The sequence below is a fragment of the Aedes albopictus genome, chromosome 2, assembly GCF_035046485.1.
Source record: "Aedes albopictus strain Foshan chromosome 2, AalbF5, whole genome shotgun sequence".
In the NCBI taxonomy this organism is placed as follows: Eukaryota; Metazoa; Arthropoda; class Insecta; order Diptera; family Culicidae; genus Aedes; species Aedes albopictus.
Genome location: NC_085137.1, coordinates 133,364,462 through 133,389,527, shown reverse-complemented (window position 1 = coordinate 133,389,527; position 25,066 = coordinate 133,364,462). Strand labels below are relative to the sequence as shown.

Sequence of the window (25,066 nt, the reverse complement as noted above, 5' to 3'; positions counted from 1 at the left end):
TATATTGGCCGTACAACAATCCTATAAGCCGAAAAATTACTCGGGAACTATTATTTGCTGGCAAATTTCCGTACTATTGACGTGACCTTTTTTACCAATCAATTAATACTGAACCTATCAAATCGTAAAGCAAATAAGAATTACAATAATAGGGTGCTTGTACCAGTTATCGCTCTACCTAAGGAAAACTATTTCTACAAAAATAAGAAGAAGACCGACGAATGTCAAATGATTGTGTAGTTTCCATACTTTACAGGAAAAATAAACAAACTGAAACAAAACTACTTTTAGTTTTTATTACGGCGTGTGCCAATGATAGGAACCCTGTACCAGTTATGGACACATTTTCTTATTCCGATTCCATTTCGCACTATTTGCATGCATTCCTTATGGGATTAGCCATAACTGGTACACTATGGCGAAATAGGGTGCAAGGAAGCTGAAATTGTAAGGAAATTGATTTATTTCTATAACAATTTTAGCATATTGTGAAGTTTGAATGATTGCAATCATCTTTTGTGAGTGTGATCTCATATCCACACAATATTTCATGTTGTTTTTCATCGTTAAAGGTTGAAAATCAACCATAGCCAATTTGAGGTACTATAGCCCTAACTGGTACACTGAGCCTACGACTACATCAAACGTTTATTGAACTTTGAACTTCATTTTATATTTGGGCAGTGCTATGCACAACTAAGATGAGTCGCAAATTGTCTGGAAAACTTTACTACGAGTTTCATAACATATATGACTTCTCCGGCCCCAAAGAGTTGATTTTTTTTTTATTTCTATGCATGTTATAACAGTATGCCAAATACAGATCATATCTATCTATATAATGTACTCGTTAGTCTGCTGTCTGCTGTCTCTATGGGAAACGTGGCCTGGGTGTCGACGGTCCATGTAAAGTTCTAAACAGCCACCATAAAACTCCGACAATAATCCCCATATTCTAAATATCTGCGTTTAATGTTGTTGAGTGAATTGTGTGAATGAGTGAGTTATATACATTATAGCCCAAAGAAAATAATAACTGTTAAAAATTTACCATTTTTCTCTATTTGGACTGTTCTGTCATTCAAGAGATGTTCACTAAGCGCTTAGGCGAATAATCCCTTCAAAGCGATCCCGCTCTTGACGATACCGTCATTCACAAACTCATTTCCAATGCACACAGCAATAAGTCAGATTTGACGAGTCCGCCATTCATATCATTTAACGATATGACTATTGACGATTCCGCCATTACAAAATTAGCGAACCCACTTTGATGGTTCCGCCGTTCTTACTATTTAGCTACCTGGCCATTGACGATTCCGCCATTTATTCTGTTTAGCGAACCCGCTACAGACGATTCCGCCATTTGCCAAAATTATTTACCCGTTTAGGCGATTCCACCATTTATGGTATAAAGCGATTCCGCTATTGACGATACCGTCACTCACAAACTTAGTAAGGTCATTTTGACGATTCCGCCATTCCTGATATTTGGTTATCTTGCTATTGACGATTCCGTTATTTGTTCTGATTAGCGAACCCGCTATTGACGAATCCGTCACTGCCAAATAGTAAAACTGCTTTGACTATTCGTAATTTATTCTCTCATGTGGCATTACTTTACTATTTTACCGTTAGTGATTGTGATGCTACTAACATGAATAAATACCCAAAATCTGAACCAGTTTGGCGAATCCGCCTATCATTTCAGAATCACGATCCCGCACTTTCCAACGACGATGCCGTCAATCCAATAGTGAAATGTAGCATATAATTATACTTTTTTTTTATAACACTTCATTGCACAGTTGCTTTTACATCAGACGATTCCGCCTATTTTGAATTAAGCGAAACCGTATTTGCAACAAAACCAAACTCTCCATCCAAAGGATGTTGAACACAAATCAATACTACAATGGAAGATGCTCACCATTTTTTATAATGAAAGAGTAGTTCATTACCATTTCCATGTTTCTCAATTATTAAGTGTCCTATATCACTAGTACTTTTTTCCTTTTCATTTGTGAATCAACAAAAACTGTTTGTTTGTGTAATCCCAGAATTTGAATCAAAACTCTTTTGAATGGTAAGCAAATCATGCATTGTTTTATAAGCACTCATTTAAATCACACGGCACAGCTTTACCCTTGATTGGAAATGACATATGAACTCATTAGTATCCACAAGAAAACATCTACGGATTTGTTTTTTTTTTCATAGTTGCCATGGTGAATTTTCACTTTTCCTTCAACGGTTTCTTTTGCAGAACGATGCGTGCGATTTTGTTTTCACATATGCCAGAATTCAAACCATTTTTTAATAACTCATCGAATACTCACATTTTCTCCTCGTCGCCAATATAATATTCACTGTAATGATCGGGATTCGGAAGATATATACTTATTAACACAGAGATACAATTGCCTTTAATGTACCAAATATATTTAGATCGTTCTTCTATCCCCTACTGTCACTGACTGACTTCTCTTATCTGTCATACTCATGACCTACTACGTTATTCCGATACTACAGATGGGAATCAAAGTTTAACACCTTTGTGTGTGAGGAAATAATTGAATTGCTCGTCGTTGGAGTTGAAATGCTCTTGGTGAATGCACGTTTGATTTCAGTTGATTTTCCGGGAACAATCTAGTTGGTGTTTGTATTTATTTATGTATTTAGTAATATACATCAAATTCAAGATAAAACTGAATCAACATTTTGTTTCCACAATACACGGTTTGTGGCTGCCGCACTCCATCGTCGGTCACGCCCAATGCTCGCCAAGTCATGCTCCACCTGGTCCGTCCATCGTGCTCTCTGCGCTCCACGCCTTCTTGTACCAACCGGATCAGTCGCGAACACTAACTTGGCAGGGTTGTTGTCCGGCATTCTTACAACATGCCCTGCCCATCGTATCCTTCCGGCTTTGGCCACCTTCTGAGTGCTGGGTTCGCCGTAAAGCGCAGCGAGCTCGTGGTTCATCCTTCTCCGCCACACATCGGTCTCCTGCACACCGCCGAAGATCGTCCTTTGCACGCGACGCTCGAAAACTCCGAGTGCTTGCAGGTCATCCTCGAGCATGGTCCAAGTCTCGTGTCCGTAGAGGACCACCGGTCTTATTACCGTTTTGTACATGGTGCATTTGGTGCGGGGGTGAAACTTATTTAACCGCAGTTTCTTCTGGAGCCCGTAGTAGGCACGACTTCCACTGATGATGCGCCTTCGTATTTCACGACTCAAGTTATTGTCAACCGTTAGCAAGGAACCGCGGTAGACGAATTCTTCTACCACCTCGAAAATATCCCCGTCTATCGTAACATCGCTGCCAAGGTTTGTCCTGTCTCGCTCAGTCCCACCTACCAGCATGTACTTTGTCTTAGCCGCATTCACCACCAGTCCGACCTTTGTTGCTTCGCGTTTCAGGCGGGTGTACAGTTCTACCACCGTTCCAAATGTTCTAGCATGTGAGAGACGAACCAGCCAAGGGCTGAAAGTCTCTTTATTAAAGACAAATCAATCAATGTTCTAGCAATAATATCCATGTCATCCGCAAAACAGACAAATTGGCCGGATTTCGTGAAGATAGTACCCCGGCTGTTGAGCCCGGCTCGTCGCATAACACCTTCCAGGGCGATGTTGAATAGTAGGCAGGAAAGTCCATCACCTTGTCGTAGTCCCCGTCGAGATTCGAATGAACTGGATAGTTCACCCGAAATCCTTACACTGTTCTGCACACCGTCCATCGTTGCTCTTATCAGTCTGGTAAGCTTCCCGGGAAAATTGTTCTCGTCCATGATTTTCCATAGCTCTGCGCGGTCGATACTGTCGTATGCCGCTTTGAAGTCGATGGACACGGACAGGTGATGCGTCGGGACCTGGTATTCACAACATTTCTGGAGGATTTGTCGTATGGTGAAGATCTGGTCCGTTGTCGACCGGCCGTCGAAGAAACCGGCTTGGCAACTTCCCACGAACTCATTTACTTTAGGTAGAAGACGACGGAAGGGATAGTACTTTGTAGGCGGCATTAAAAATGTTGATCGCTCGAAAGTTCTCACACATTTTTTCAATATTCCTTGTTGGGTATCTAAGTCACTACGACCAGTTATTAGATCTCACACATTACCTTGTCGCCTTTCTTGTGAATGGGGCAGATTACCCCTTCCTTCTACTCTTCCGGTAGCTGTTCGCTTTCCCAGACCCTGACTTTCAGCCGGTGCAGACAGATGGCTAACTTTTCCGGGCCCATCTTGAAGAGTTCTGCTGCGATACCGTCCTTACCAGCCGCTTTGTTGTTTTTGAGCTGGTGGATGGCATCCTTAACTTCCCACAGCGTGGGAGTTGGCTCGTTCCCGTCCTCTGCTGCACCAACATAGTCATTTTTTCCACTGCCTTGATCCCCCGTGCCTACATTCTCTTCGCCATTTAGGTGCTCGTCGAAGTGCTGCTTCCACCTTTCGATCACCTCACGTTTGTCCGTCAGGAAGCTTCTGTCCTTATCCATGCAGATTTCGGCTTACGGCACGAAGCCTTTGCGGGATGCATTGAGCTTCTGGTAGAACTTTCGTGTTTCTTGTGAACGGCACATCATTTGCATTTCCTCGCACTCCGCTTCTTCCAGGCGGCACCTTTTCTTCCGGAAGATACGGGTCTGCTGCTTCCGCTTCTGTCTGTATCGCTCCACATTCTGTCGGGTTCCATGCTGCAGCATTACCGCCCGCGCTGCGTCCTTCTTCTCCAGAATCGCTCCACACTCCTCGTCGAACCAATCGTTTCGTCGACTCCGTTCTACGTACCCGATAGTGCTCTCGGTTGCGTTGTTGATGGCTGCTTTCACTGTACTCCAGCACTCCTCTAGAGGGGCCACATCGAGCGCACCCTCGTCCGGCAACGCTGCCTCGAGATACTGTGCGTATGCGGTGGCGACATCCGGTCCATCACATTGGTAATAACGGAGAGTTTTGAGCGCAGTTTAACCATCACCAGGTAGTGATTAGAGTCGATGTTAGCGCTATGATAGGTCCTGACGTCGATAATGTCGGAGAAAAACCGTTTATCAATCATAACGTGGTCGATTTGCGATTCCGTTTGCTGTGGTGAATCACTGGTTATCTCCAGGTGTAACGATACGGGAGGCTGTACTGGAAGAAGGTGCTACGCAGGGTCATGTTCTTTGAGGCGGCGAAATTTATAAGGCGTAGGCCATTTTCGTTCATCAGCTGGTGGGCGCTGAACTTTCCAATCGTCGGTCTAACATCCTCCTCCTGGCCTACCTGTGCGTTTAGGTCACCTATGATGATCTTGACGTCGTGGCTTGGGTCACCAGTGCTTCCGGAGTGAGGGCTGTGCACGTTTATTATGCTGAAGTTGAAGAATCGTCCCTCGATCCTTAAGGATGAACGGGACGGCCGAAGAAAATAACTGCCATGGCTCAGATTCTAATTCATTTTTAGCAACAAAAACTTATCATTGTGTATGCTCACTCGCAGTGCATATGCTGATTGTTTTTCAGCATCTTCAGCGCGATAGAAATCGAGATTCCAATCTTCAAAATCCTGAGGCAAATTGTTAGAAAGAGAGGGAAGATAGGAAAAATAACACGGCGTCCCGTATAACCTTAACTTGCACATCATTTCGTCGATCGGCCACCAACCGATCACGCCTCTGGATGTCGCCGATCACGATAAAAGCTGTTCCCAACTCACGTGTGGTGCCACAACTCTGGGGTATGATTACCTCTAAACGTTCGCACCATGAATTCTGTCCCACACACACCTTCTGCAGCGCTACGATGCTGAACCCGCTAACCTTCAGTATATCGGGGAGTATACGGGTACTCCCGATGAAATTGAGCGATCGGCAGTTCGACGACCGAGTTTCCAATCGCAAGTATTTTTTGTTCGCTGGGGTCATTACTGTTGGTCTCGGTTTGTTTTATTCTGTTCCTAATTTTTCGTTACAATGTTTTTTTTACGGCTGTCTTGTAAACCCCCTACTTTCCGGAGGACCATAGTGAACAGTTGAGCTTAGAGTCCTTCCCTGGCACTTGGACATTGATCATCCGCCCCTAAGATGGGGATCAGACGCTGTAATGAGCCGCTCCTCTTGGAGAACAGACGCTCAGGTTTGCAGAAGCAAAGACCTTCCCCTCTTCCTTGTCCCGATTTTCCCTAAGGTTGTTCGCAGTCCGGTCGATGCCACTAGGAGGTCGGGATAGAATTTGCTGGGCTAATGATCACAATGGGATCTATATTGCGCGAATTACCCAGCCTTTACCGTGCCTGCTTGAGGACGTCCAAAACTAAATACTGGAAATTCCTGAAGGAATTCATGTAGAAATTTGTGATATCATTAGAGAAATACATAAAATCGCATCAAAATGACTGGAGAAATTCCAGGGGAAATATCTGAAGGAATCCCAGCAGAAGATAATCCAAGAGGATTTCTCCAAATATTTCAACATTCCTCTCAGATTCGCTTTAAGAATGTTTGCCGCAATTACTCCAGATACCGTCCTGGGGTAACTGCGGGAAATTATGTTCAAGTTCCGTCAGGCCTGTTGAGATTCCTTAAAAAATCTCGCAAATGAATCATCCACGGATTTCTTCATAAATTCCTTCAGTAATTTATCCGAGACTCTTCTAGAAATTCTTGCTACGATTCCCAAAAACTGCACCAGGAACGTCTTCTGAAATTCTTCTAGAAATTCTGCTTGCGACTCCTCAAGGGATATATCCATGAACTCTTTCTAGAAATCCTCTTAGAACTCCTCCAGAAACGCCTGATAGGATTCCTCTAAAAATGTCTTCTATCGGTTTTCTTTTCAATAATTCCTCCATAAACTACTCCTGTGACTCCACCAGGGATTTTTTTTCAAGGATTACTCCAGAAATTTACACAAAATCATGCTGAGATTTCTGCTGGGATATTTCGAGCATTTCTAACTTTGATTTATCCAGTATTTGCTCTCAGGAGTCCCCCAGAAACTCTTGGAGGATGCCCAGTAAGAATTGTCTAAAGACACTCAGTAAAAATTCCTAAAACTAAGAAACACATTGATCCACACCGAATAGTAAACCAAATACTAATATTTTTGTTAATCCAGAGTATTCCGAGCAGGAGAAAATAGCTGAAAAATACCTAACTCAGGTATGGAAAACCGAATACCTACCACCTGAATGAGGTATTAAGAACCCCTGCATAAGAGGTAAAATACCTAAAATAATAACTGGTGTGTATTCTGTGCATAACGCGTGAATAATGACATCAGGTATGGCAGTACCTAAATAATAATAAGCGATTTTTCCATACAAATTGTGATTTTTCCATAATTGAATGATACCTCAAGCAGTCCTCAACACCAAATCAATAACTCGTTGAGGTATTTTATCAATACCTACAAAATACTTAAATAAGTTTTTTTCAATACCTGGATAACCGACCAATACCTTGTCTTGGTATGATACCTGACTTTGGTATGCTCCAGTTATGTGTTAGTTATTTATTCCTGCTCGGGATGTAATGTAAATGTATTTTTCAACCGATGAAGATCGATGATATCTCTGATCGTTAATTGAAGGCCTACAAGTTACTTGTCAAAGTGTTAAATAATCTTAGAAGTTGTTTATTTGTGAGTGGTTGAACTTCCAAGATAATTATCTCGTTTTAGAAACTTTTGGCTACTTATTTCGTTTAGCAGAACTCCGGTCATGTGTGTGAGTAAATTATAAAATAATATTCAAATCTGTTCAATATTTGCAAAGTGGCAATATTTTAATTTCGTTTTCTCTAACTCAGACCTGCCGGGGTAGGTCGTATGCCTTATTTTACAACATTTTATACATTGAAATACCAAAATGCTTTAACATACATTGGCTCCGTTATGTTCTACGTCCTACACGCAAGATTTAAGAATACATTGATGGCAATTTGGATATGAATAGAATACGTTGCCATTGACATCTCGTCAATGCGCGTGTTGAATACATGACTCCGTTAAGCTCTATGACGACTGAGCCTTTTGAAATAGACGAGACAATCAATAAAAATATCAGCAATGAAATCAGTTTTCGTCCAATTAGCACGTAATTTAAAAAAAAATAGAATATTTAAATATTCAGAAAAAATAGAAAAATACTTTGGATTGAAAACGGATTTTTTTTTCGACTTTTTTTCGCCCTTGCATAACTGTGCAACGGTGCTACCAAAATGCGTTAACGGCGGTACTAAGATCGGCATAGGATTACGAATCAAGAAGGCTAGATACTGTAGGTATCATTGTGTACAAAAAATCTTGTTAATTGGTATAAAACAGAGTGGAGCACAAATTAAGGTTAAAATTCACGTTGAAAAAAAGAATTCATAAACACGGTACAGAAATGGAAATTTCGTTCATTTTATCAGTAAGGTTATAAGTACACAGGCTAATATGTTTGACAAAAAAGAACTCAAGAAGCAATATCTATTTGATACTGATGAAAACTGGGGTCTTCAGTTAGCCTAGTGGTTAAGGCTAAGGATCGCCAGTCCGGAGACGGCGGGTTCGATTCCCGTTCCGGTCGGGGAAATTTTCTCGACTCCCTGGGCATAGTGTATCATTGTACTTGCCTCACAATATACAAATTCATGCGATGGCAGGCAAAGAAAGCCCTTCAATTAATAACTGTGGAAGTGCTCAAAGAACACTAAGTTGAAGCAAGGCAGGCCAAGTCCCAGTGGGGACGTCGAGCCATAAAGAAGAAGAAGAAGACTGATGAAAACTCGATCAAGTCAAACAAGATTGGAGCGGACCTGGTGTGATGGTTAGAACACTTGACTATCACGCCGAGGACCTGGGATCGAATCCCACTCCCGACAAACTCGCAAAATGTGAGTTCTTCCTTCGGAAGGGAAGTAAAGCGTGGGTCCCGAGATGAACTAGCCTAGGGCTAAAAATCTCGTTAATACAGACAAAAAAAATCAAACAAGATTTTTGAGCATTGGTTTCTTTTTGAACAAATATTGTACCCTGTGTACTGGCATCTTAAGATTAGATGACTTTGAAACAAATAAACCACAGCTTCCATATCTAAATACATTATTATGTTAATCTGCGTGCTGTAAACATCACAGGTCTGCATAAATCAAGAACAACGTTAATTATGAAACCCCTGCCAGTCAACCTGCAGGCGCAATCGATATGTCGCCATCGTTCCAATATTAGTGCATTACAGTTTACCACGAAGGTAAATCACGACCGTGGAAAACGTACATTCATCATGTTGTCGGATGATGTATCGATATGACGTGCACTAAAGCTTCCCAAAAATCAACGCTCGCTCAACACGATAGCTATTGAGCAGGCACGTGTTTGTTTATGCTTTCACCACTACTGATTCTGTTCTCTGCTCTTGGCTGCTCTCTGTTGGCTTTCATTCATGCCTCGACTCGAGAATTGATGCTGCCAAAAACAATGAAAAATATGCCTGCACGTCATCCAAGCTATAGCCCGCACCAGTTGCTACTTAGTCCGCACCACCAGCTCTGCAGCAGCCCTTGTAGATCGAGAAGCCATGGCCCCGGCGTGGCGGCTCGAAGCCGAAACGACCGAAAACAAAAGCGACGTTAAATGCCACGTATACGTTCCGGCGTCGTCGTCGTCGCCGTCGTGGAGGTAAACTGACTCCGGGGAGCAGTTGATCCCAGTGTTGCCACATTTAAATCTGTATATTGCCTTCCAAAAATCTTTATAATCTGTATCACCATGTTTTGCCAAAAATCTGTATGAAATCTGTAAGATTTTGCGGAAAATCTGTTCGAAATTCTGTAAGTTTCAGAAAAATCTGTATAATCTGTATAATTTCCAAAAATCTGTAATTATTGGTATACAGAATTCTGTATGAAAAGCTGCGAGAAAATCTGCATGGTTACAGAAAAATCTGTATATGTGGCATCCCTGGTTGATCCTTTTGCTGGACCGGAATTCGGCACGTAGGTAGCTCGGCGCATGCAACAGACACACCCTCCACCGAACAGTGAACAACGAACTCGATGCCAGCGCTCACGTTCAATCTGGTGCAGGCACGCCACTAACTGATAGCAACAGATATTTCTCAATTCACTCACGCCGTTATTGGCATCGGTTGTCTGTCAGGGAAGGTTTGGTAGGTAAAGGCTACTGCTACTGCTGTTCCCTTTGGGCACCGAAGGTTGTGATTTCAGCTGTGGCTTAGTGAAAGCTGCGGCATGGTAGCCTACATTGGTCGCTATCTACTAGATAGCGTTCCTAACTATCATGCAAAGACCCCGGTGAAGGTTCTGACATGTTGTAGGTTTTAGTGGTGGTGGAGAGTACTGCATCTACCTCTAGGCTCCAAGCCATACATATTCTATTTATCGCGGTTTGTGGTCCGCCAAAAGCCAAATATAAAACGCGGGCTTTATCTAACGTAGGATGACGTAGACTGATAGTAATATATAGACACAGAGTTCATTACCGTTCTACGCATTGCAGCAATATAGTAACTTTCTGCTTTGTATAAGTATTATGATGGCTCGCAGTGCAAACCTACATTACTGATTTAATTCTTACCAATGGACTACCCGATTTGCGCGCAGCCACAGTTGAGTAAATCAATTTAATTTTGTATGGCGAAATGCATCTAAACTTGGATTACTTGAAATACAAAGCTTTTCCCGAAAAAATATTTGGTAGGCTTAATAGTGGTCACCATTGTGCACAACCACTACCATATATTTTTTCGAATAATGTGTTCCATCTTGAAAAATTTGACTTTAGATGGTATTCGCCATACAATATTTTTGCGATTTATTTTTAGCGATTTTTCGCGCATAGAAGCTAGCGCCACATTGGTCGATGCGGAGAGTAGGAGAACAGCCGATGAAGTTAATTCATTGGCATTCCACAAAACCTTTGCTGATTTGTCACAGTTTAACTGTGACAGTTGTTGGCAGTTAAACATCAACAAGTTATTTTTTTTACTATCGCACATAAGAGCCTCTGCGATAGTCGGAATCGATTATAGTCGCGCTGATAATACGCATGTAGATTAGGACTGGATTTATTGAACACTTCTGATTCTTCACTGTTATTCTGTATTGCTTGGTTGAACTCTAAGGCTGGACATTGTTATATTCACAGAATCACAGGAATGTAGTACGATTGTGCATTTATAGGATTAGAACTGATATATACTGATTGCCTACAGCTGATTGCTGAAGACTATTATGGTAAGGACGATTACCTGCTAATGCGAGATAATAAAACCTATTCGGGTACATCTCGATTTAATCATTACCTACAACATGATTTGTTTTCTAATAATAAGGAATAGAGTGTTACACTTTTCACTACAGGGGATTTTTTTTTATTATAGTACAAATTGGTACGAAGATTCTCAGAATTAATTGATTTTTTATTCATAGCTGGTCAGGGTTCTGCTAAACCAAACCAAAGACCATTTTTTGATAAATTGAGTTTTCTTAACCATTGGATGATGAATAAGATAATCTTCCTTCCGTGTAAAAATCCAGTAATTATAACAGCTCTTCGTGGAGTAAATACAAATAGGGGAGCGGACCTGGTGTGGTGGTTAGAACACTTGACTATCACGCCGAGGACCTGGGATCGAATCCCACTCCCGACATACTCACAAAATGTGGGTTCTTCCTTCGGAAGGGAAGTAGAACGTGGGTCCCGAGATGAACTAGCCTAGGGTTAAAAATCTCGTTAATACAGACAACAAATAAAATAAAAAACCCAAATTAATCCACCTAGTGGTGATAGTGCATTTCTCGTCGTATATGTTCTCACGATCTTTCCGTCGATGTATGTCATAGTGTTTTTGAATCCTGATATTTTTTTAAGAAAAGCAAGCATTTTATCAAAGCCATCATTGAATTGACTTAAAACTTATTGATGCCACATAGTCCGACGTTATGTTCAACGTATAAGAAGAGCTGAATAATATCAGAAGTCTCGGTTGACTGCTTGAGCACCTTCACTAACACTGGAGGCTGACTAATATAAAGACGATACTGACAAGCTAAGATATAACTTTTCACACAATCACAGATCACTTTGCGGTCTTCGACAAAGTTTTTTTCTGTGCATTTTATGTTATATTTTATTGACCGTTGAAAACACGAACGTAAGTAGTGAAAAATATGTTATCAAAAAAGCTGCTATCTGATGTACTGTCAAACCCTGCGTATTCATCACTCTTTAATACGACACTTTTTAATTCGTATCCCGCTCATTCGACATTTGTCGAATTAAAAATTGATCAAATGTCACAGTGTAATACACTGTAAATACGAATGATTCGATATTGTGATGTTACTTACACCCGAGGCGGCTCCTCGTGCAGCTGCTACTTCCGGAAGTTCAAATTTGGTGCTTTCCGACACCTGATCCGTTTGGTGATCAACCGCAGTGAACTTCGGAAGCCAACAATCGTAAAATGAACAAGCTATCAATTCGTACCACCACAATATCTGTAAAATTTGTGTTCAAAAACAAATCCTACAATCTAAACAAAACTAAAATAGAGTTAGTTCATTGAATTAAAAGTTTAACCAAGTAATTTGGCAGCAATCATTGTCGAATTAACGTGGTTTAATGATACCACACGCATGGGTTTGGTTCAATTTCACATTTTACCACTTACCGAGTGTCCCTGATATGGCCTTAGCCTAGTTTCATGCAAGTTGTTTATCAGTTTTCCCGAAAAGTCGCAAATTGGTGTAATGCATGCATGGGTTTAGTTAATTTGTGCATTTAGCCAGTTCCGGCGAGGCACTCGAAACTGGATCCGGAGCGCTACCGATAAATGTGGCCTGGGACTATTTTCTTGCTGACCGTTCTTTGCGTTATCGAAGAAGCCGTTATTTTATGTGCAGCGTGTATGCGTTTGGCTCCGTTCTACATTTGACCACTTCCGTCGGGGCACCTGGAACCGGTTTCGGCACACTATTGGTTTTCCAAAGTATGGTCTATGATTTTTTTTCTTGTTAACCGTTAATCAGGTTACCTAAAAAGTCATTTAATGTGTCGAATTTATGGTTTGGTTCTCCTTTACATTTGACCACTTCCGATGGGGCAACCGTAATCGGTTCTGGAACACTACCGGTTGTCTCCAATATGGCCAAAAACTATTTTTTTTTATCAAATCAAGATACCAAAAAAAGCCGCGATTTAATGTGTCGCATGCATGGGTTTGGTTCACTTTTATATTAGGCTATTTCCGGCGGGACACCCGAAACCGGTCCCGGATCACTACCGATTCAGATAAGTTCTGAGAATATTTTCCTGCTTATTGTTCATCAGGATATCAAAAACGCCACTATTTGATATGTCGCATGCATGGGTTTGGTTAACTTTTATACCTAGCCACCTCCGGCGGGGCATCTGGGACATGTTCCGATATGGTCTGAGAATGCTTTCCTGCTTACTGTTCATCAGATAATCGAAAAAGCTGCGGTTTGATATGTCGCATGTATGGTTTTAGTTCAATTTTATATTTGGCCACTTTTGACGGGACACCAGGAACCGGTTCCGGAACACAACCGGTTCAGATATGGTCTGAGAATGTTTTCCTGCTTACTGCTCATCAGGATATCAAAAAAGCCACTATTTGATGAGTCGCATGCATGGTTTTGGTTAACTTTTATACTTGGCCACCTCCGGCAGGACACCTGGAACCGGTTCCGGAACACAACCGGTTCAGATATGGTCTCAGAGTATTTTTCTGCTAACCATTCATCACGTTATCGAAAAGGCCGTAGTTTGATGTGCCGCATGGATGGGTTTGTAGCGTTTTCATATCTGGCCTCTTCCTGGAGTACCGGTTCGGAACACCTAAATGGCCATAACTCCGGAACGGCTGGACCGATCCGAACCATTTTCAATAACAATGGGACCAGACTCCGCGTCGAATGAACCATCGGTCATTAAAATCGGTTGAGGTTTAGCTCAAAAAAGTGATGTGAGTTTATTTTGACCACACACATACATACACACACACATACACACACACACAGACATCACCTCAACTCGTCGAGCTGAGTTGATTGGTATATGTGACTCGACCCTCCGGGCCTCCTATCAAAAAGTCATTTTTGGAGTGAACATATAGCCTTTCCAGTACACTTAGTGTACGAGAAAGGCAGAAATAAATACAAATTTCTGTTGGGCAGAACATACAAAAAATAAAATTGCATCTAACCAGAGTGAACTGTAAACCATTCCATAGAATTAGCAAAATATTTTAATTTTGGTCCAGATGATGATCATTTCAAGTTCTCCCCACCGCCGTTAGATTTCCAACTTCTAACCGACTCATAGTAACAATCTGTGATGGAATTGAACACGTAATTAGAATTATGGGTGTTGGAGAATCCAGTTATGTTTCTATGGCGCTGATCGACATTTTTCCAAATCACATTCAGCCAGACCGAACCAAATCCACTGCATTTTAGAATCAATTAATTCTCAAAAATACAAACAGCCACTGGTTTTGAATACCTGCATTATGTCGACACTCCTCATACTGATATTTTAACACAGGAGCCGTCATTGAACAACAAGGGTAATTAGAATAATAGAGCATGAAAAAAATCAAACACTTGGTTCGCTTTGGCTGATCGAAAAATGGCGTTTTCACGAAAACCATCCTTGAGAAGAATGTTTAGAACTTGATTCAGACTCAACGACTGACCTTCAGCTAGGTAAAATGACCTAGAGGTAACACACTTGGTTATCACTTAAATGATCCAAGTTCGAATTTCTTTCATGATTTTTTTTTGTCTTAGTTCACTTTGGCAGAACATTTTCATGGTTTTCTTCGACCAGCATAAATTTGAAGTACACAAATTGCTCCACTTTCACATCTCAGGACCTCAGGACATGCAAGGTCATCATTTGACATAATCGATCTTGCTCTGTGCACTGCACAAACACTGCCTTTGAAAAAAAAACATGGGTGGGAAGGGCTGAGCTGGGTGGGTTTCCGTCGTTCATATTTCAAACTAATTTGAGACCTTTGTGCTACCATACTATACGCGTCCTCTCTAATTGAAGTAAAGGATTGTAAGTGATATGGATTTTAACTTCATAGAAAATGAAAAATCGAGTTTTTTTCACATTCCGACTGGTTTTCTCTGAAACAAAGAAACGCAGTCAGCCACACTGAACTATAAATCATATTCCAATGTTTTTGTTCAGCCAGAGTGAACTGAGTGCAAAGTACTGATAAATGAAATGTAATTATATCAATGATTTCAAATAATTTACATGTATACTTCATCTCTGATGATTAATAAAGACTTGTAAGTTACATGTGTGCGGAAAAGTTTCAAATAATTTTAGCTGTTGTTTATTTGTGATTGGTTGGACTTGAGGCTTAATTATCTCGGAATAAAGTTTTTGGCGCTTAGTTCGGTTTAGCAGAACCCCGGCCAGATAGGGTTCACATATATATGAACAAAAACAAAATTGAAAAAAAAAATCGGAGTCGCCTGGAGCCGGAAAACTCCAGTGAAAAACAAACATTTTCCATAGACACCACGTACTTTGAAAAATCATAACTCAAGAACGAAGCATCGTAGACACATTTTTTTTTGTGGAATCATAAGCAAATTTTCCCAGTAATTGAAAAAAAATACAAAATGAAAATTGTTTTCCACAAAATTTTTCACACTTGAGGAAAATCGGTTGGAAAAGCCGGAAAAACTATTTAGGATGTCCGGAAATATTCTGAAAAAAAAATTTTTTGGCAGGAAATTACATGAGCTATATTCTGTAAAATTTTCAAGATGTGGTTTTTCTCCGTTCCTGAGTTATGACTATTTTTTGGAAATTGTCCAGATGTGCTGTATGAGCCGTTTTGTTTGAAAAACCATAACTCAAGAACGAAGCATCGCGGACAAATTTTTTTGTGAAATTTTCTCAGCAATTGAAAAAAAAATACAAAAAAAAATGTTTTCCACAAAATTTCCCATTGTTGAGAAAAATTGGTTGGAAAAGTCGGAAAAACTATTAGAAAGTCCGGAAAAATTCGCAAAAAAAAATTTTGTAAGGAAATTACATAAGCTATATTTTGTGAAATTTTCTAGATGTGGTTTTTCTCCGTTCCTGAGTTATGACCAATGTTGTGGAAATTGTCCTGATGTGCTACATGAGCCGTTTTGTTAGAAAAATCATAACTTAAGGACACAGCATCGTAGACATAATGTTTTTTTTTGTGAAATCGTAAGCAAATTTTCTCAGCAATCGAAAAAAAATACAAAACAAAAATTGTTTTCCACAAAATTTTCTAATGTTGAGGAAAATTGGTTGGAATAGTCGGAAAAAACTATTTAGAAAGTCCGGAAAAATTCGCAAAAAAAGTATTTTTGGAAGGAAATTACATAAGCTATATTCTGTGAAAATTTCAAGATTTTTACTCGGCTTTACCGAAAGGCCATATTGGCGACACCAACCCTCAACTAAATGATGAACGCTTTGAATCAGGTCGAAAAGAGTGCACATAAGCAGGGTAGCTGCTATTATTGAGTTGCCTCAGTATCTGAGCATTTGGTGAATCCCATGGCATCGAAAGGCACGTTATTAAGAGCACCTTCGATATCTAACGAAACATCCAAGCAGGATTGCTTTTGAGCGAATGCTTTCTCGATATCGTGAACAACTTGGTGTAAAAGATTCACAGCCCAACATATTCATCAATTGTGATAGCACAGTACATACATATCTAGTGGTTAGTTCATAGATGGGTGTAGCAACGATTGCGTTGTTGACAAGCACACATACTCGAGGCATTTCATACGCGATTTGGCCATTTCATTTTTATTGAAAGTAGCATACACCGGGTTAACAAGGTTTCCTGGATAGATATTTCTTTAAGTTAAGGCTTTGGATCGCCAATCTGAATACGGTGGGTCCGTTTTGACTTTTTGGGCATAGGTATCACAAAACAACGATCTCATATCAGTTCAGCATGTTACATGGCGACCGTGACAGGGCTCGGTAGTCGGTAGCTTTTTTGAAGCTTGTTCAGGCAGCGGAATCTAGTTTGTTGCATTAAGGACGAACCATAACCTCACTTGCTCGCACTCGTTAGCTATAGACTCTATATTATGTCAGTTCTCTTCTTCTTCTTCTTTATGGCTCTACGTCCACACTGGGACTTGGCCTGTCTCGCTTCAATTTAGTGTTCTTTGAGCACTTCCACAGTTATTAATTGATGAGCTTTCTTTGCCTGTCATTGCATGAATTTGTATATTGTAGGGTAAGTATTCAAACTTTGAACTAGTCGAATTGTAATGTAATTGTAACCATTTCGAAAATCATTAAAACGACGTACTTTTTAGGCAAATGTTGTCCCGAAAAATATGTTGAATAGCTTTCCGTAATATAACCTGATAACATGGACTTTAAAAGCATTGAAAAAAGCGTTTTTGTCATGGAAAACAGGCAATTGAAAAATCACTGCGATTTCACCCGCTCCCCCCCCAGAGAAAGCACATTTTCGGTGCACTCGTACAGCTCATGCATTGCATCACACGCAATATGTGAACACTTCAAATGAAAGCTTATTTATCGTAGAATCGACTCACCGAATAATATCCCGCATTATTTGTCATAAAATTATTAAATTGAAGTAATTCCTACTTGGAGAATGTTATCTTAAGTTGAACCATTTGTAATCTAAATTTGAACTAGTAAACGGGGGCGAGCTTCCAGTGTTGGCCAGCAGACTGCGCTAGTGGTTGTTTTGTTTACTCTTGGGGGATGAAAAATTCCAAATTTAGTTTCCAAGTTCCTGAAGAGTTTAGAACATTCTTAGTTGAAATTCCACTGCCTAATTAAAAATAGTTATGGGAATTAGCAGATCCATGCGTTTTTCTATTGTTCAGCACAAAATTGGCTGTTGTGGGAGATGCTCGAGCTGCTGCCGCCAGTAGTTCAAATTAAGATTAAATTTGGTTCAAATTATGATTATGATGGTTCAAATTAAGATTAAAATCATTGTTGACAAATAATCAAATTTTTCAATGAAATTCGGTGCAAATACAAACTTTTTACCATTTAACAGAAAGCTTATACCCGTGGCTTTCATGCACATAAGATTTTTCCGTAGTAATTTATTTCCATGTGGGAGAAAAAATCACTCAAAATTTGCGCTACTTCGGAAAGCCGCAATTTGGTTCAACTTTTGATTACCTACCCTATATATTCCCAGGAAATCGAGAAAATTTTCCCGACCAGAACGGAAATCGAACCCGCCGTCTCTGAATTGGCGATCCATAGCCTTAACCACTAGGCTAACTAGAGACCCAGGAGATATCAGGTCGGCAAATTAAAAAAAAAATAAACACAATATCGAAAGAAAATACAGGGTGTTAGGTTCCTGAGTGCAAACATTTTAAAGGATGATAGAGGGCCATAAATGGTGAAAAAAATTGTTCTACGCATATAGTCAAATCTCAACCGTTGCGTAGTTATTGAACGTTCCATGTGTTTGAATAGTATTGCCTTAACTGGCTATAACATGAAAATGGTCCAACTTGTCGCAGTTTTTTGACCCCTGTTCCACTCTACAATTCGTTTTTTGACACCAAACTTCTAGCTCTTATTGTTTTCTTGCAATTTCGATTTAAATGGCGTCAGCTCCAGCCAAAAAGTGGTTATTTGTACAGTTTCAAATTTATGATCTGCAATGCGATGTTTAAATCGAAATTGCAAGGAAACGATAAGAGGTAGAAATCTGTTGCCAAAGGACGAATTGTAGAGTGGAACAGGGGCCACAACTTTGCCTAAGAAAAAATTTAAATTTATTACTCATTCTTCAAAAATAATTGACAAAAACAAATTAAAACACACTACTTTTGAGCTATTTGCTCTAGAAAACTTAGTTATTTAACTAAACCAATCGATTCAAAGATGCCATTTGATAGAAAATTCAATAATCTTTCGAACTAGGGTAAAAAACAGCGATAAGTTTGACCACTTTCATGTTATAGCCAGTTAAGGCAATAATAGTCCAAAACATGGAAAGTTCAATAACTACTCAACGGTTGAGATTTGACCATATGCGAAGAACTTTTTTTTCACCATCTATGGTCCTCTATCACCTTTTAAAAAGTTTGCACTCAGGAACCTAACACCCTGTATAGTTGTCTTTAAAAAAAAAGAAAAGCAAGTTGCTCCATCAAATAGAGTTACAATTGGGAAACAGTGTTTCTCATACTGATGATTTCAGGAGCCGTTCATAAACCACGTACTTTAAATTTTGACGAAGATACTAAATCTTGAGTATTTGTTTAAAATGTTCTTTACTTAGGTCAGTCTCTTCCTTCAGGGTTACATAGAGATGGGGGCTGAAAATGAGCAATTTTTGCATGACGTATTTTTTGAACGTTTACGAATACAGCGAAAAGTGGAAAAGCATCGATTGAAATGGGAAAATCACATAAAAACCAATCGATATTCATTTCCCTTTTCTTTCACAGTCATCATGTACTAGAGTATCGGTTTCTAGCTTATATAACTTTTAACTAAATTAACGGTAATTTGATTGGATCATCTACCATCTACCTTTCTGACTATTGAGATTGGATTTCCTTCTTTAAATCGAATTCCAAGAAGAATCCCATGAATCAATATCAATATTGTCATCCCCGAAAGGCCAAACATCATTTCTCAATCGTTCTAATTTCCCCCTTCTTTCAACCTTCTTTTCTCAATCCAGCTGCAAAAAGAAACACTACCCCACCAAACTGCCAACCACCTCGATTGTGATAGTGTTCCACAACGAAGCCTGGAGCACACTGCTACGCACGATATGGAGCGTCATCAACCGGTCGCCTCGGCCTCTACTCAAGGAAATCATCCTGGTGGACGATGCCAGCGAGCGGGACCACCTCGGCCACCAGCTGGAGGAATACGTCCAGACGCTTCCGGTGCACACGTACGTCCTGCGGACCGGTAAGCGATCCGGACTCATCCGGGCGCGGCTGCTGGGGGCCAAGCACGTAAAGGTGAGTGACACTATGTTCTTTGAAGGACTGTTTTTATTTATCCACAACAATAATACAACTTATTCTACCAAGTTGAACACAGTTCATCGTAATCATCGAACAACAAATGCTTCACAGTCTGTTCAAACGTTGTCAGTCTACACGGTTCTGGACAGTTGGGTATCGCCAGTTCTGTGGGCGTTTGTACCGAGGAGTTCTCGTAATGGAACATTCGTAGCTCCCAGTCCATCCAGAGGTCCTTGTTTTTGTGCAACTCAAAGACAATCGCCGACCCCAGTTCCGGTCGTCGCAGCGTTTGCTCCTTCATACCCAAGCTATTGAATAGATTGACTTGGGTCACGTCGTGGCCCGAGTAGAAGAACATCCTCTGACTGTACCTTAGCGTTCCGTCCCGTTTGGCCTTCATTTTCTTCAGATATTCGGAGAGAATCGCTCCACCGCGTATGTGCTTTAGCTCCGGTGTTGAGGAATAACTGATCAGGAAGCCCTGTAGGAATGCCCGCGCTCGGTCCGGGTAGATCTTGTACGCCCAGCTGGGTTGTTTAAGACCGAAAGTGTTGTACACCTCTAGGGAGTCACAGATCAGAGCTGTATCCATGGTGGATGTGATGGGTGTTCCTACCTCCGTGGAAATCAGCTTTTTCAAGGCTTCTGCTTCCCGGTTAAGAGTGGACAGGAATGAGGCATTGTTAGCCATTTCCTGTGCCATGATGTGTTTTACCTTTTCGCAGGTTTTGTTTTGGCGGATGAACTGAAAAGGAAGGAAATTGCCTTTAAGTTGCATGCCAAATTAGGTTTGCTGTGGTTTTTTTACTGTTTTAATCATACCGTATCTTGATCTGGAGGAATTACATTGATAGGTACAGGTTGTCTTCGGATCATTGAACTATTCGAGGTCTTCAGAAAACCAGTGAGAAATGCTTGGGCACTGTCAATACAGCGCTGCAGACAGCTACTGATGGCATAAATGCTACGTTTCATCGCAATGGTATCGTCCGGAATGAAGAATTTGTACCGAAGACGCATATTTTGTCCGAGTTGGTACATCTGTTCAAAACCTAGCTACAATTCAACATAAAATGAAGCTTTTCTTCACACTTCCACGAAAACTTGCAATTATACCGGTTGCAACTCCTCCTTTCCATAGAGCCATGGATAGTTTACATTGGGATCCGTGGGAAACGACTGCAAAGGGCTGCGAGCGCCATGACGAAACATTGCGAGAACCATTCTTAACGAATCACTATCACTCGGTCGACTATAGACATTCCTGCTAATGTATGCTACTGCTAACAATACTGATAACACGTAATAACTCTTCATCCTCCCCGTAAACTAGTCTGCTACCTGGTAGCTTGCGATTGCAAAATTCAACTGGAGTGCTATTGCCGAGTGACCAGCAGAGCGATGTCCATTTCAAATACCTTTTTATAGATTACACCGCTCCGTTTGAGCATGACTGACATATTTTGTAAATTACTTGCAATTAGGTTTTTGCCGCGTTTTGTTTGCATTTCGAAACTACAATGATACTATTTTAACCTTATCACGGCTGTCGGTTATTACTCCCTTACGCAGTGGTTACCGCGACGACGACAGCGAATCTCTCTCACAAGATCTTACGTTTTAGTTCCTTTTCCGTGTTTGCCTCCAATCCGCAGTCACCACCATCACACGATTCGGTTATCTCACCCTGTTTCCTTTTTTCTTTTCCCGCCAGGGTCAAGTGATAACCTTCCTGGACGCGCATTGCGAGTGCACCGAAGGCTGGCTGGAACCGCTTCTGGCGCGTATCGTGCTAGATCGCAAGACCGTCGTCTGTCCCATCATCGATGTGATATCGGACGAAACGTTCGAGTATGTGACGGCGTCCGATCAGACGTGGGGTGGCTTCAACTGGAAGCTGAACTTCCGATGGTAAGTATGGTCTGTTTACTGAGTGATATGAGTATAGTTCCGTTCTAGTCTTCTGCTGTTTTGCGAACCAAACAAACTGATGAGTGAAAAAAAAAAGATTATTCAGCTTAGTGTTCAATGGATGGGGGATTCACGTAGGTACATTGTTGTTTTGAATAATCCAATTTTTCGGATTGTTAGGTATAACAACATATTTGGATACTTGAAAGGCTACGTTACAACTCCCTTTGTTAAATCTGCGCCGGGTAAAGCATTCTCGTCCGTTGGACCCGGTCCTGGTCCAATCACCCCAGGACGTTGAGTATTACTAGGACCTATTCTTCTCCAAAAACCCTCCCGGTTGCGTAACGGGCTACTTTTCATCCAACTCTTGATTTCCTCTAACAGTCGTTCCTTATTCGTGGACACTTCTTCGGAAAATTTTTCGTTTTGCCCCAGCCGTAATAGCACGAGTTTAGCCTTCAACAGTTCCTCTCTGACGGTACTCTGTATCGGAAGATTCGGTTGGAGGCTTTCGTCGATATCGATCGATGAAGCGCAGTCAGAGCCGTAGCGTGTGGTTGGCCAGGTTGGCCCCCGCCAAGGGCGCCAGCCTCAGAGGGGCACCGAAAAGGCCTAAGGCCAAAAGCAAACAGGATGAATGTTTCTTATTTTTTCTTTTTTTTTTTTTTTATATACCCTCCACTCACCCCCACACCAGAAAACTCGCGTGGAGCCCCCTGGTAGTGGACACAACTAATAATTAATAAGCAAACGGAAACGCGGAGTTTTGAACTACAACAAAATTAAATGTGAATTTCCAGTGGAACATTTGTTCCTTTAAAGGGATTCACGAACAAAATTTAAAAAAAAAATCTAATAAATATACTAAGTGATAACAAAAGTGGCTGCAAATAATTAATAAACTAAATTATGTTATCAAGATTTTACCGTTTTTTGAAGTATCTAAGATTGATCATGTGTTTTTTTACATTTTTTCCGATTTCTCAAAAATCAGATTTCTCTAGATTATTTTAAATATTTACCACTATGTTACCTGGAAAGTTATCTACTAAGTATTTTATTTTGAGTAACTATTTTGGTTTTTTTTCTTCAATTAACAAAGCAATATTAATATGTTTTCGGAATTCCAGTGAAAGTTTCTTTCTGATAATACCTAAACATTCTCAGTTCACCCAAAAACTATCAGTGAGTTTGTATTTTTATTTTCTCAACACAAATTGAATATTCTTGGAATTTTCAATAAATTTCAACTGGTCTTTTCTTCGGAGTTTCTTGCTAGCTTTCTTTCACAAAATCTTCCAAAAATTCTTTTATAAATTCTTCTAGGGATTTCTTTGAAAAAAAATCAAATCAAAAATCCTTCTGGCGATTTCTCTTGAAATTTATCGAAGTATTCCCTTAGAAATTCCTCCAGGGAGACTTTCAAGAGGATATCTAGGAATCTCCAAGAATTTTATTTTATTTATTAGTATGTTTAGAAACTTCTGCAGATATTCTTGCAAAAAATCTCAGATTTTTTCAAAGGATGCCTTCAGAAATTACTCTACAGATTCCTTTATAAAAGTTGATACTTGATCTTGATGATTTCTTGATGATTGATGATATCTCAATTCCTACTTATTTCTCTATTTTTTCCTGGATTTTGCCAGAAAAATCTTCAATGAATTTTTGATTAAATTTTCCAACGTTTCCTTTAGAAATTCTTTTAGAGAATCCTGCAAAAATATATTTAAGCATTACTGATAAGGATTAAGCATCTGCCATGAATTCTTATAGAAACTTATGCAGAGATTTCTTTGGAAATCCTTCCAGCGATCCATTTATAGATGTTTCTGAGGATTCCTTTAGAAATTCTTCCAATTTTTTTTTTATAGAAAATCATCTATAAATTATTTTAGAAATTCAACCAATTTCCTTCAGAGAGTTTTTTACAGATTCCTTTAGATTAGAAAGAAGAAATCTCTCTTATTGCTTAGAAAATCTCCATTGATTCCGAAATTCCTCTAGCAAACTTTTCATCCTAATAAATTCCTAAAAAATCATAAATTTGGAATTATTTCAGTTTTTTTTTCTTTTTCAGGTATCCCTTTAGAAAATCTGCCATGGATTTCATCCAAAAATTCTCCCAAGGTTTTTTAGATTCCTCCAGGGATTCATAAAACCTTCCAAGGATTTGTTTAAGAAAATCCTCCAGAGATTTCTTAAGAATCTTTTTCAGGGATTCCTTCAAAATTTCGGCCACTGGTTCTCCACATTTTTTACAAGCATTCCTTCAGGTATATTTTTCGGGAACTTCTCCAGGCATTCCTGCAATAATTATTTTGCATGAATTCTATTGGAAATTCTTGCTGAAATGTCTCTCGGGTTTTCATCAGGTATTTCTCCGAATATTTCAGCAAGAGTTCCTCCAGAGATTCTAGCATAATTTCATTCAGTGATTCCAGCAGGATTTTTTCCACAGATTTCAACAAAAACTTTCCCTGATAGCTTTCTTAAACACTATATTTTCCTTATCACTGTTTTTTCTAGTTTCTTATTTTTGTATTTATTTGTTGAAAGTGAGCGCGAGTGATAACAAAAAGAACTGGATTCCGTATCGTATTCTGTATCGTAATTGCTTTGTTTTCGAATAGGATAAATTTGGCAGCGCAAGATTACTAAGGGCGCACGGTGGCCTTTTTTAAAGGCAAAATATGATAAATCCCATGTGCTCCTAAGATTTACAAGAAGCAAAGCCATACACTGCCCCTCTTCGCATGTCAGTCCCATGTCGTTTCTAATGCGAATCATATTTTTGTCACTCACGAGGTCATTTAAAACAAATTTAGTATCTTTCCCGTCTCATTTCATAGCTCAATATTCCTCGAAAAGGGTATGCATGAGATGGAAACATTTTTTTTAATAAGTGGAGCTATAGTACAAAAGGTAGGCGCTTTGAAAACCAACATGGGACTGACATGCGGGGCAGTACAGTGCTCATTCAATCGATTTTGTTGTGACGATACTCCGAGCCGAAGCCAAAGAATCAGAATTTTAAGAAATAACAACAGGTCCTTACGAAGATGTAATATCTTCCATCCGGGAAATATGTGTATCAAATAAGCAA

General features: G+C 40.0%; 2 protein-coding genes across 15 annotated transcripts in view; one reads left to right on the top strand and one right to left on the bottom strand.

The window, feature by feature from the left end:
* Window positions 1-25,066, top strand: part of LOC109417673 (polypeptide N-acetylgalactosaminyltransferase 5) — a 452,742-nt gene that overhangs the window by 357,518 nt on the left and 70,158 nt on the right. For all 14 annotated transcript variants that reach the window (XM_029853443.2, XM_029853438.2, XM_062850468.1 and 11 more), the window contains 2 exons: window positions 19,752-20,040; window positions 21,761-21,957. In XM_029853443.2, coding sequence (XP_029709303.2) covers window positions 19,752-20,040; window positions 21,761-21,957 — 486 coding nt within the window. The remainder of the gene's footprint in view (window positions 1-19,751; window positions 20,041-21,760; window positions 21,958-25,066) is intronic.
* On the bottom strand, window positions 20,056-21,753 carry LOC109417675 (testicular acid phosphatase homolog). Its single transcript, XM_062850471.1, has 3 exons — window positions 21,163-21,753; window positions 20,869-21,102; window positions 20,056-20,791 (listed from the first exon to the last, which is right to left on the bottom strand). The coding sequence occupies exons 1-3, from the start codon at window positions 21,361-21,363 to the stop codon at window positions 20,105-20,107; spliced, it is 1,122 nt and encodes a 373-aa protein (XP_062706455.1). The 5' UTR covers window positions 21,364-21,753; the 3' UTR covers window positions 20,056-20,104.

Coding starts and splice junctions, on each gene's coding strand:
- LOC109417675 (XM_062850471.1), bottom strand. CDS start 21,363: ATGAAGAGTTATTACGTGTTATCAGTATTGTTAGCAGTAGCATACATT. Junction 21,103..21,162: donor GAAAGGAGGAGTTGCAACCG/GTATAATTGCAA, acceptor GTTGAATTGTAG/CTAGGTTTTGAACAGATGTA. Junction 20,792..20,868: donor TTCCTCCAGATCAAGATACG/GTATGATTAAAA, acceptor CTTCCTTTTCAG/TTCATCCGCCAAAACAAAAC.